The sequence below is a fragment of the Danio rerio genome, chromosome 16 (assembly GCF_052040795.2).
Source record: "Danio rerio strain M-AB ecotype USA chromosome 16, GRCz13ab, whole genome shotgun sequence".
Classification (NCBI taxonomy): Eukaryota; Metazoa; Chordata; class Actinopteri; order Cypriniformes; family Danionidae; genus Danio; species Danio rerio.
This window is the reverse complement of record NC_141036.1, coordinates 4,909,726-4,923,303: the sequence shown is the minus strand read 5'-3', so window position 1 is coordinate 4,923,303 and position 13,578 is coordinate 4,909,726. Positions and strand designations below refer to the sequence as shown.

At 38.0% G+C, this 13,578-nt stretch overlaps 1 protein-coding gene across 2 annotated transcripts in view; it reads right to left on the bottom strand.

The window, feature by feature from the left end:
- lin28aa (lin-28 homolog Aa) overlaps window positions 1-13,578 on the bottom strand; it is a 39,531-nt gene that overhangs the window by 16,920 nt on the left and 9,033 nt on the right. For both annotated transcript variants that reach the window (XM_087286455.1, XM_087286454.1), the window contains one exon: window positions 4,994-5,178. In XM_087286455.1, coding sequence (XP_087142581.1) covers window positions 4,994-5,178 — 185 coding nt within the window. The remainder of the gene's footprint in view (window positions 1-4,993; window positions 5,179-13,578) is intronic.

Here is a 13,578-nt window from a genome sequence, read left to right as displayed (position 1 = left end):
AAATCCACTAGAGGGCGCAGTGTACATTTCTGCGATTCAGAAAAAAAACGTTACTTAGGTTATGTTTGTTGTATATATTAATGGCAACTCCACTAGAGGGCGCTGTGTACATTTCTGTGATTCAGAAAAAAAACGTTACTTAGGTTATGTTTGTTGTATATATCAATGGAAAATCCACTAGAGGGCGCTGTCTACAGTTTTGCGAATAAAAAAAACGTTACTTAGGTTATGTTTGTTGTATATATTAATGGCAACTCCACTAGAGGGCGCTGTGCACATTTCTGCGATTTAGAAAAAAACGTTACTTAGGTTATGTTTGTTGTATATATCAATGGAAAATCCACTAGAGGGCGCTGTCTACATTTTTGCGAATAAAAAAACGTTACTTAGGTCATGTTTGTTGTATATATTAGATGGCAAATCTACTATAGGGCGCTGTTTACATTTCTGCGATTCAGAAAAAAACGTTACTTGGGTTATGTTTGTTGTATATTTTAGATGGCAAATCCATTATAGGGCCCTGTTTACATTTCTGCGATTCAGAAAAAAACGTTACTTGGGTTATGTTTGTTGTATATATCAGATGGCAAATCCACTAGAGGGCGCTGTGTACATTTCGGCGAATAAGAAAAAAAAACATTACTGGGGTTATGTTTGTTGTACATTTCACATGACAACTCCACTAAAGGATGCTGTCTACATTTGTGCGAATCTGAAATACACTAGTAGTATGCTTTGTTATACATTTCAGAGGACAAATCCATCAGAGGGCGCTGTGTACATCTTTGCAAATGTGAAATACATTAGGATAAATCCACAAAAGGGCTCTGTGTACATTTGTGTGAATCTGAAATACGCTAGTTAGGGTATGTTTGTACATTTCAGATGATAAATCCACTAGATGCTGCTGTCTACATTTTTTGCAAATCTGTAATATATTACTTAAGGTTCGTTTTGTTGTGCGTTTTAAATACACATCCTTCTTGTACATATTCATAAGAAGGCGGAGCTTGTCATACAGATGACCTAGCAAAAACACTGACCTAAACCATTCCTTAAACCAATAGTGTTTTTAAAAGCAAACGTAAGAGAAAAGAGCACTGCGATTGCATAGTTTTACCTTGATTTTACATTACTTTATCTCTTTTACGAAAGTGTGTTTCACCGGTTTTGGACCTGATTGATCCGCATCACAGTACATCATACAAAGTGAGCCACGAACAAACTGACCACGCCAGAAAATTTGTTCATATGGAGATAGATAGGTGACGCAAACATAATCAATTACAAATCATCGACACTGTTAAGCTTATTTATTGTATTTACTTTATGTGGTGCAACTTGGGCAACCTTATTGGTCGATAATATGATCCTGTAAATATCATTAGTGTGAAAAGGAACAAAAGGTATGTCAAACTGCCCTCTAGTGTTCATTTTACCAAGAAACTGTTGTCAAACGTATGTTGAAAAAGTGTTTTGCCGTTTTACAAAAATGTAGGCTAAAGCATTAGCAAATAGTGAAATCATTATTTATTAAGCATTAACTCTACATTAATAGAGATTAGTACGTAGTTTTGTTTTGCTGTACATTTCAGAAGACAACTCAACTAGAGGGCGCTGTCTACATTCTGCAAAACTGAAATCCAGTCCTAAGGATATGTTTGTTGTACATTTCAGGTGACAAATCCACTAGAGGGTGCTGTTGACATTTTTGCAAATCTGAAATACATTACTTAAGGATCGTTTTCCTGTGCGTTTGATACACATCCTTCTTGTAAATATTCATGAGAAGGTGGAGCTTGTCATCCAGACGACCTAGCGAAACACTGACCTAAACCATTCCATATACCAATAGTGTTTTTACAAGCAAACGTAAGAGAAAAGAGCACTGCAATTGCATAGTTTTACCTTGATTTTACGTTGCTTTATCGCTTTTACGGAAGTGTGTTTCACCGGATTTGGACCTGATCACAGTACATCATACAAAGTGAGCCACGAACAAACTGACCACGCCAGAAAATTTGTTCATATGGAGATAGATAGGTGACGCAAACATAATCAATCACAAATCATACTGTTAAAGCTGATTTACGGTATTTACTTGATGTCGTGCAACTTTATTCATCGATAATATGATCCTGTAAATATAATTAGCTTTAAAAAGAACAAAAGTAATGATTGTGTTTTCATACTTTATTAACGAATATTTTTTCATTCATAACTAAACCAGTCATTTAAGAATAGTGTGTGTTTTTTTAAGATCATTGAGGATGTGTAAGTAAATGATTAACAAAACTATTCAAATCAACATTTGCATATCTTATTATTCAGGCATATATTATGGTTTCCGCTACATCCATTTTTCCATGGCGGGGCGCCACACAAAAATTCATCCCGCCACGGCTACATTACAGCTTCTTATTTAAAATATTCTGTCGTTTTTTAAATAGCGGGTTAAAATCACACTGAAATCGTATTAAAAGGTAAGTGAATAATAACACCGCAAACTTTTCTGTGACCGTAGTAGTGCTGTGCGTTTTGTTTAACCCTTTAAGGTGACGTGTTGACTGACTGACTGGTGCGTGAGACCTGCAAACACGGCGTAGCTTTCAGTTATGATGAACACAGTTTCCATAATTATACTTTATTTATAGATAAAGGTATATGGCTCTGCATATAATGACTTTACCTTGCTGGAGTTTATAGCCGATCACTTTACTTCAGGATGCATTAATGCCACGGTCCGCTCCACAAGTCTATCAGAGACATTCATAAATATTCCTAGCAAATCTAATAAATGTTGGAGACATACTCGGTACTTAAACGCACTAAATCACACTTCAGCAGCGTTTATTTGAGGGCGCGCAAGAAAATCTGCACTTGAACAGCGCATATTTGAGGGCACGCAAGACATTTTGTGCACGAACAGAGGAAATCGGCGCTCAATCAGAGATTGACATGCTCGTAGGCTATTACATGAACGCTATCTCGACTTAATACTGCGCCCATGATATTTGTCAATGAAAAACCGCCACATGTAGTGGTAGATCTGTGTAAAATGGCCAACAGAGCCTGCCACCACAGCTGGAAAAAATCCTAGAGGAGACACTGTATAGTAATAGTTACTTTATATGTTAATAAACGCTTTAATAACTCCACTTCATCCAGTTTTGTGACCTTATCTAATGTGAGGACTATGTATGCTTTGTAAATCCCTTATATGAGTGCTTAATAAATGATTCATAGTGTGCAGTTATTCTAAAGTGTTACCAAATATTTAAAAGAGTGCAATAATAACTAGATTCTTAAAGTTTGAGAACAAACTTTGAGGCTGGCTTGTGAAAGCCTGATGGTAATAGTTTATTTAGTTTAAACAGTTTTAAAAAGTATGAAAAGATAGATAGATAGATAGATAGATAGATAGATAGATAGATAGATAGATAGATAGATAGATAGATAGATAGATAGATAGATAGATAGATAGATAGATAGATAGATAGATAGATAGATAGATAGATAGATAGATAGATGGATGGATGCATGGATGGTGTGCTAGCATAAGTCAAACAAGTCAACCCCCGCTTCTCTACGATGTTCTGATACTAAGATAAAGCTGCTGTTATATCGTTGCTAGGTTAGTCTGTTTTGTTGCTATGGAGTGGATTGACAGCTTAGACTGAGGATGTATCAAATTTTCTTGCCAGTATGAACAGTTAAAAGCAACACCCATGTCTCTATCACACTGCAGCATGACTATATCAATCTGAACCTCTATAATGGCAGTCTATGGGACCGTTGCTAGGGTGCCATATCTGGTTGTTAGGGGTGTGGCTAGAAAGTTAAAAGCTCATCAGTTATTGGTAGTTTGGTAGTCTGAGTTAAATGAGCCCAGTTAGAAGTCTGTGCGACAGTCTGATGTACAGTTATGAGCTCACAAAGTTTGACCCCATGTAAAGTCAATGAGAGTCTTTTGCAGTGGAAGTCTATGGGACAGTTTCTAGGGTCCCAAAAGTGGTTGCTAGGGTGTGGCCAGAAAGTAAAAAGCTCATCAGTTATTGGCAGTTAGGTAGTCTGAGTTAAATGAGCTCAGTTAGAAGCCTGTAGGACAGACTGATGCAGAGTTATGAGGTCACAAAGTTTGGTCCAATGTTAAGTCAATGGGATTTTTCAGAAGGTCCCGGGACGTTTTTCGGAAAACCAAAAGTCGGATCAGTCGGAAAAGATATAGCAACCCGAGTCAGACCAGTTTGGAGGTCTGGTGTGAGTTTGGTGGTCATAGCTTGAAAGCTCTAGGAGGAGATAGAGTTTAATTTTTAGTCTCAGAAGAAAAATAGGATAACAATAGTCTGGCTTGCTACACAAGCCAGCCTAATAATAATAATACCTTTCATTTTTAGGCACCTTTCAAAGCACTCAAGGACACCTTACAGCAGATTACAAGTACATCATAAAAATACAAGCAGTAAAAATGACAATCAGCATAAAATTAAACCAGTAAATCATTAAAAGCTATCCTAAACAAAAATGTCTTTATCTGAGATTTAAAATTGGAAATAGAGTCCATGTGCAAAGGCAGGGAATTCTGAAGCATTTTATTTTAAATACAAACTAAATCATCTTAGCATTTATCATTTAAAGCTGCTTTGGGATGTAAACACCGAGTCCTGGGGATATATTGGGGGATATGCGTCAGGTATAAATGCATCAGTGAGCAGGCGTTTTAAACAGTTATTGATCCGGGTCACACTGACAGCCCTAACTGAGGCCAGAGGTGGAGGAAGGGCCGAGATCACCAAATCACATTTATTTTGGAGAGACCTCTAAACATACACACTGAAGGAAGACTCGGTTCTAACTAAAGGATGAGCTGTATTTCTACCTGTAATGTAAAACTATGATTGTTTATGGACACAACAAACTGAATAAGCAGTAAGGGTCGATTGTAATTCATTATTTTTAAAAGTAATTTTCCCCAACACTGGTGATGGCTAACCTGTCTCCTTTAGCCCGGCGTTTCTGGACACTCTTGCCTTTGGGTCTCCGGTCGCTGCCCACACAGTGAGCTCCTCCGGGCCCCGTCACCCGCACAGACTCCAGGCCTTTGGATGACTTTTTGAAGGTGAACTCTACAGACTCACCCTCCTTCAGACTGCGGAAACCCTCCATGTGCAGTTTACTCTGAGAGAGGACACAAAGACGCCTCCGTTAGGTCACTAAAACACAATCAGGGACATTTAAGGGTCCTGTGAAAATAATAGTTATTAATAATTAATAGTCTTAGTTTCAGTCTGTTAGTTTTAAGGATATAGCTAGTGCGCCCCAAACTGATAAACTTTGTATTTAAAAGAAATACAAAACATGCAATATGATGAGAATGTTTGTTTTAACGCACACAACTGCAACACTAAGCATGAACATCTGCATGTGTGATGCATGTTCTTATAGGAAATGAAAGAGAGAGCAAGTGATTTATGTGAGAAAAAAGCATGCTTTACCCTCCCCCGACCCAGGTTACAGCATTCCTGATCCCCCCCTACGCGAACGTAGGGAGATGGTCTCATTTAATATTTATATACTTATATACGGTCTTATTCAATATATTTATACTTATATATGGTCTTATTCAATATATTTAATATATTTATACTTGTATATGGTCTTATTCAATATATTTAATATATTTATGCATATATATGGTCTTATTCAATATATATTTATACTAATATATGGTCTTGTTCAATATATTCAATATATTCATACATATATATGGTCTTATTTAATATATATTTATACTTATATATGGTCTTATTCAATATATTCAATATATTCATACATATATATGGTCTTATTTAATATATATTTATACTTATATATGGTCTTATTCAATATATTCAATTTATTTATACATATATACGGACTTATTCAATATATTTATACTTATATATGGTCTTATTCAATATATTTAATATATTTATACTTGTATATGGTCTTATTCAATATATTCAATATATTTATACATATATATGGTCTTATTCAATATATATTTATACTTGTATATGGTCTTATTCAATATATTCATACATATATACACACTTATTCAATATATTTATACTTATATATGGTCTTATTCAATATATTTATACAGATATATGGTCTTATTCAATATACTCAATATATTTATACCTATATACGGTCTCATTCAATATATTCAATATATTTATACATATATACGGTCTTATTCAATATATTCAATATATTTATACATATATACGGTCTTATTCAATATATTTATACATATATACGGTCTTATTCAACATATTTATACTTATATATGGTCTTATTCAATATATTTATACTTATATACGGTCTTATTCAATATATTTATACTTATATATGGTCTTATTCAATATATATATTTATACTTATATATGGTCTTATTCAATATATTTATACTTATATACGATCTTATTCAATATATTTATACATATATATGGTCTCATTCAATATATTCAATATATTTATACATATATATGGTCTTATTCAATATATTCAATTTATTTATACTTATATATGGTCTTGTTCAATATATTTATACATATATATGGTCTTATTCAATATATTCAATTTATTTATACTTATATATGGTCTTGTTCAATATATTTATACATATATACGGTCTTATTCTATATATGTATACTTATATATTGTCTTATTCTGTAAACGATGTATGTTCTTAACTGTTTGTTCTGACTTGTTTTGTTTTATTTATTTATTTTTTTCTGTTTAGAGCAATGTTGAAGCACCTTTTTGCACAAAAGACAAATTTCCTCTCGGGGACAAATAAAGTTTATCCTAATCCTAATACTTCATTCTGGATGATTTATGATTCATGGGGACCAAAATAATGTCCCCACGACATCAAAATTGCAGCTATAGTTAACTTATACTAATTACTATACATGTTGGGAGATTTCTTCCTATGTTGTGATAAATACCAGGACCATATACATATGCGCACACACACACACATCCCCCACAGCACACATGTGTGTCTTAATCTCTCTGTCCACTGGAAGGATGCTGCTGCTGCTGCTTGGGCAGAAAAATTCTTCAAATGGTTGTTTGGCTTCAGTATTTCCTGAGGGTGGACATTTACCCCTGAACAATTAGCTCCCATGGAGGAGTGTAAACGCAGCACTTTAGCTAATTATTTAAACTGTTATGCAAAATCACTTTTTATAAGAGGGTTAAACACAGTTGCGTTGCAGCAGTGTGTGAATATAACCAGCTTCTAATGGTAGACACTTTGATTACACTTCATAAAACAGTCTGCAGAAACACTTTGATTGACACTCCTTCCTTTTGTACATGTCATCAGAGGGGGAAAGCCCCGCCCACTAGTGACCATCTCTCCCTCATTATTATAGGATGTTAGTCTTGTTTTTGAATCTGCCACTATGCTGACACACAGGCATTTGTAGCTCCGCCCTCTTCTGAAAAAGAGCACAATCTCATTTGAATTTAAAGCGACAGTCACCAAAACGCCACAAATAGGATCAAAGTCTAAATGGGTCAGTTTCAGAGAGTTATCAAACCTTATTAGTGTGCTAGGTATCCTTTAAATGATTAGGGATTGCATATATTTTGCCAGCCAAAAATGTTTTCGCGTTCTGGGTTCACCATGAAATAAGGTCTGTGGTAAACAACCCTAAATAGAAATACGATATACAGTTGAAATTATTAACCCCCCTTTGATTTTTTTTTTCTTTTTTAAATATTTCCCAAATGATGTTTAACAGAGCAAGGAAATTTTCACAGTATGTCTGATAATATTTTTTTTCTTCTGGAGAAAGTCTTATTTGTCTCCCAATTAAAACTAAAAAAAAAAAAACTACACACAGCAGACATTTAGTCCTTATTTGAGTTCAAAAACACAGGCAATATAGCCCACAGTCAGCGCAAACCTCTCATCTGTGTGTGTAATCTTCACCAGCAGATGTAAGCTCTGTTAGAAAGTATTTTTTTCATTCCCAGTTCATAATAGTCCAAAAGGCGAAGATAAGCATGGCAGTTTCTTTGTGATTCAGGTTGCTAAAACAATTTTGCTCCTGTGTTTTCCCGGCTTCTCCTTTTTTTCCGCGCTTCACTCTCACATTTGTCCTTTTCTTTCTGAATAGGTCAGTTGTCGGAGACGCTTCAATAATCACGCACACGTTATGATCATCAGCTCAAGAAGTTTGTTATATCAAATATAGACGCGATCGCGAGCTCTGTGGAGAAAGCGAAAACCGCTCGCACTTTTAGACGGACTCGTAAAGCAACAACAGGACACGGCAGATTTTGTTCTTCTTAGCTTTGCGTTTGTTTGTCAAGACGACGACAAGGTTTGTTAGAGCTCGGGTCGTCCATGGCTCGTTATTATATGCATATAGTATATCCATGTAATCTCTCGGCTGTGTATTAGAACATGGCGGATCCTTTGTTTACATTCTGTCAAGCTCCACGAGCTCTTGACGTATCTCTGTAACCAATCAGCATTCGGCTGCGTGTGTAGCTCCACCTTTTGGTACCCCTTCTTGTTTTTGGTACCCTTTTGAAAGGGTGCCGAAAAAGTGGAACAGTACGGTTTGGTTCGGTAAGCTTATTAAGAGTGGAAACAGCCATAAAAGCATACCAAACCGAACCGTACCACTCAGTGGAAACGGGCCACAAGCGTACCGAACCGAACCAAACTCTGGTGGCTGAAAATTGCTTTAAAGCCACAAAGTGCTTCAGTTCTTCTGTCTGCTTCTTCTTCTTTGGTCTTAGTCCCATATGGTTGCGGGGTTGGCTCTTTGGAACAAGTCCTCCATTTAGACTTGTCCAGGCTGCACTTCAGCTCTTCTGTAAATTTCGTAAAAGCTCTAAACAAGTAAGATCAGGTAAGTCTGCGCAATCAATCTACCAAACACTGCTTACTCGTTTCAACATTTCCTTCTGTTTCTGAACACAAACCAATGTATTCTGGAGATTTTTGTAAACAGAGCTGCCATTGACATCCATAGTAGGAACAACAATACTATGCAAGCTAATGCTAATGGCTAATCTCCCTCAGTTTTCAACAGAGAAAGAAGCTTGAACAGATTTGGATGGATGAGTAAATGATGACAGAACTGTCATTTTTGGGTGAACTGTCCCTTTACTGGCGTGATGAGGATCTCCGGTTGTGTGAAGACACTGTGTTGTGTTGCAGATGCAGTGTTTCTATTCAAGTACTTCCTTTGTATGCGGGTCAAAGTGACCGTTAACCTATTTCCCTAGACACGTGTGACCCCCAACCCCCAATATCCCTTCCTCCCACTGACATCCCATGATGCTCGGAGGCATCGCATCTAAGCATGGGCTGGTATAAGATTTTCTCTGAATAAAAAACAACAAACATTTTCCCCATTGAACACAATATATCTTATTTTAAGAAACATTTAAAATATTTTAGAACAGTAAACATGTGGGGCTAAATAATTAATCTAAATCATTAAACATCAATTAAGGCACAGATTTCTGTACATCTTGAAAAGGATATCTGTCTTTTCATTCGTTCATTTTCCTTTGGCTTAGTCCCTTGATTCATTAGGAGTCGCCTCTGGAGAATGAACCACCAACTTAGCCAGCATATGTTTTACACAGTGGATGCCCTTCCAGCTGTAACCCAGTACTGGGAAACACCCATACGCACTCATTCACAAAGATTGACTACGGCCAATTTTAGTTGATCAATTCACCTACAACACATGTGTTTGGACTGTGGGGGAAACCGGAGCACCCGGAGGAAACCCACGCCAACATGGGGAGAACATGCAAACTCCACACAGAAACACCAACTGACCCAGCCAGGACTTAAACCAGCGACCTTCTTGCTGTGAGGCGACAGTGCCAACCACTGAGCCACTGTGTCACACCTATCTGTAGTCTTTGGATATAAAGTAAAGTTAAGGTCTACAGTATGCTTGGGTGTTGTTTTTTAAGCGATTTGTTTTTTTTTGTGAAGATACCGTTGCCCTCCAAAACTAAATAAAATAGTCGTAAAACCCTGCTGAAATATCCAGCTTAAACCAGCCTAGGCTGGTTTTAGCTGGTCGACCAGGCTGGTTTTAGAGGGGTTTTGGCCACTTCCAGGCTGGTTTCCAGCCATTTCCAGCCTGGTCTTAGCTGGTCAGGCTGGGAGATGACCAGCTAAAACCAGCTTGACCAGCCTAGCCAGGCTGGGAGTCCAGCCAAAACCAGCTATATCCAGCTTAAACCAGGCTGGTCAAGCTGGTTTTAGCTGGATTTGGCTGGTAATTTTCCAGTCTGACCAGCTAAGACCAGGCTGGAAATGACTGAAAACCAGCCTGGAAGTGGCCAAAACCCCTCTAAAACCAGCCTGGTAGACCAGCTAAAACCAGCCAACCAGCCTAGGCTGGTTTAAGCTGGATTTTTCAGCAGGGAAAGCATGTAAAAAAATACAAACACCATAGGAACAGTATAACAGAACCTTGACTTTTCCACCCTGCTGTAAACCGGGTATAATCATCCCATGCCTAATCCGATCACACAGCCAAACACGTAATATATGAATACAGATCAGTTCTGTACAAATATGGATGATCCATTGGCTTCAGGCACACAGGTGATGCAGAAATCGCAAGTTTTGATATAAGCAGAAGAGCATTTCCAGTGCTACAGATGTGACATTTGCAGTAAAAACTTCAAACATAAATTCACAGGGAAAGTACACTCGCCGGCCACTTTATAAGGTACACCTGTCCAGCTCCTTGTTAATGCGCATTTCTAATCAGCCAATCGCATGGCAGCAACTCAGTGCACTTAGGCTTTTAGACATGGTCAAGATGATCTGCTGCAGATCAAAGCGAGCATCAGAATGCGGAAGAAAGGGGATTTAAGTGACTTTGAATGTGGCATGGTTGTTGGTGCCAGACGGGCTGGTCTGAGTATTTCAGAAACTGCTGATCTACTGGGATTTTCAGCCACAACCATCTCTAGGGTTTACAGAGAATGGTCCGACAAAGAGAAAATATCCAGTGAGCGGCAGTTCTGTGGGCGCAAATGCCTTGTTGATGCCAGAGGTCAGAGGAGAATGGCCAGACTGGTTCTAGCTGATAGAAAGACAACAGTAACTCAAATAAGCACTCGATACAGCCGAGGTCTGCAGAAGAGGATCTCTGATCACACAACACGTCCAACCTTAGGGTGGATGGGCTACAGCAGTAGAAGACCACACCAGGTGCCGCTCCTGTCAGCTAAGAACAGGAAACTGAGGCTACAATTTACACAGGCTCACCAAAATTGACAATAGCAGATTGGAGAAACGTTGCCTAGTCTGATGAGTCTCCATTTCTGCTGCCACATTCGGAAGTTGGGTCAGAATTTGCCATCAACAACATGAAAGCATGGATTCATCCTGCCTTGTATCAGCGGTTCAGGCTGCTGGTGTAATGGTGTGGGGGATATTTTGTTGGCACACTTTGGGTCTATTAGTACCAAATGACAATCGTGTCAACACCACAGCCTACCTGAGTATTGTTGCTGACCATGTCCATCCCTTTATGACCATAGTGTCTCCATCATCTGATGGCTACTTCCAGCAGGATAGCACACATGTCATAAAGCGCGAATCATCTCAGACTGCTTTCTTGAACATGACAATGAGTTCACTGCACTCAAACGGCCTCCACAGTCACCAGAGCTCAATCCAATAGATCACCTTTGGGATGTGGTGGGAGATTCACATCATGGATGTGCAGCCGACAAACCTGCAGCAACTGCGTGATGCTATAAAGTCAATATGGAGCAAAATCTCTGAGGAATATTTTTAGTACCTTCTTGAATCTCTGCCATGAAGATTAAAGCAGTTCTGAAGGCAAAAGAAGGTCCAATCGGGTACTAGTAAGGTGTACCTAATAAAGTGGCCGGTAAGTGTATATGTTATCTGAAAACATTTCTTATATTCTAAATGAGGGAAATAAGCATGTGTAATGGTTGTGAAGCAAAAATGTTTGCAAGTTTACAGTAGACAACATACTTTCTAGAAATTCTGTGAATTTAACTGCACAGCCCAACACAAGTAATGCTCATCAAGAGGATAAGAGTCGCTCACTATAGAACAAACATGATTAAGTTTATTTGATTTGACATTTTTGCATTTATATGGTAAAAATTTGGTTATGGCTGAGACTGATGTGAAACTTTGTGTGTAGTGACTTTGGTGAATCAAATATAATTGTTTGAAAACACTGAAAGATAAATACTGAATACAGAAACAATACTGTAAAATAAAAGCCTACAAAAAAAAAAAAAAAACTCAAAAGGGTTTTGCTATTTTGGTGAAAAGTTTCTTTTTTTCATGGCGAGGTTGACATTTGCATGGAGTTGAATTTGAATTTGAATTTATTGAATGGGATAGCACCTTAAGATGAATCATCTCATTTTCGAGGGGGTCACTAAAAGTTCACAAATCAAACAGAGTACAACACATCATAAAGTACATACACTTGACAAGACAAACAAACAAACAATCAAACAAGCAGCACACTCCACCTGAAACACCTCCCACAATCCAAAGCCTAAATAAGCAACAACATATAACCAAAAGTACAAACAATTTGATATGCAAATAAATAATAAACATTTAATTTAATTTAATTTGGAGCCAAATTTAATAACATTCGCAAGTTGTTTCCAGAAGAGAAAATAAATAGCTTGGAAGCGAATAAAGAAAGGATGTGTCCTGCTGAAGGGAGCCCTGTTTCTTTTGTTTGCTGTGACAAAGACCAGCGGAGTTAATGTTGTGTAGCTGAGGCCGGCTGTAACTGAACGTGTGTGCAGCGCGTGGATTACAAATCAATCATGCCACTGTCGCCTTTGGCTTGCTTAGTTTGGGGAATCATTCATTCATTCATTTTCCTTCGGCTTAGTGCCTTATTTATCAGGGGTCGCCACAGCAGAATAAACTGCCAACTATTTCAGCATATGTTTTACACAGTTGATGCCCTTCCAGCTGCAACCCAGTAATGGGAAACACCCATGCACACTCATTCACACATGTACTCATACGCTACGGCTAATTTAGTTAATCCAATTGGCCTAAAGCGCATGTGTTTGGACAGTGGAGGAAACCGGAGCATCCGGAGGAAACCCACACCAACACATGTAGCACGGGAAGATCATTTCACCATCAATATCGCAATGCATTTTCAAGAGTTCACACTTAGCTGATGATTGATAATAAAGCTAGTTTGGCGTGCTGCCCCGGGAGAGAGCCCTAAGCTTATATGATCCTCGAGCCCTGGGCTCCCTCCCGTTGCAAGGCGAGAGGGGAGTTTGAGCTCAGGTAGATCTTGTTGACTCCCCCTCTTGCTTGTTGTAGCTAAGTGTCAGATATGGATGCTGAAAGGTGTACTCAGAGTTTAGCTAAAGTATTTGGATTAATTGTTTAGAGTGCTTGTTTTTGAACTGTGGGAAGAAACCGGAGGACCCGGGGAAAACCCACGTGACCACGAGGAGAACGAGCAAACTCCGCACAGAAATGCCGTCAGGTTT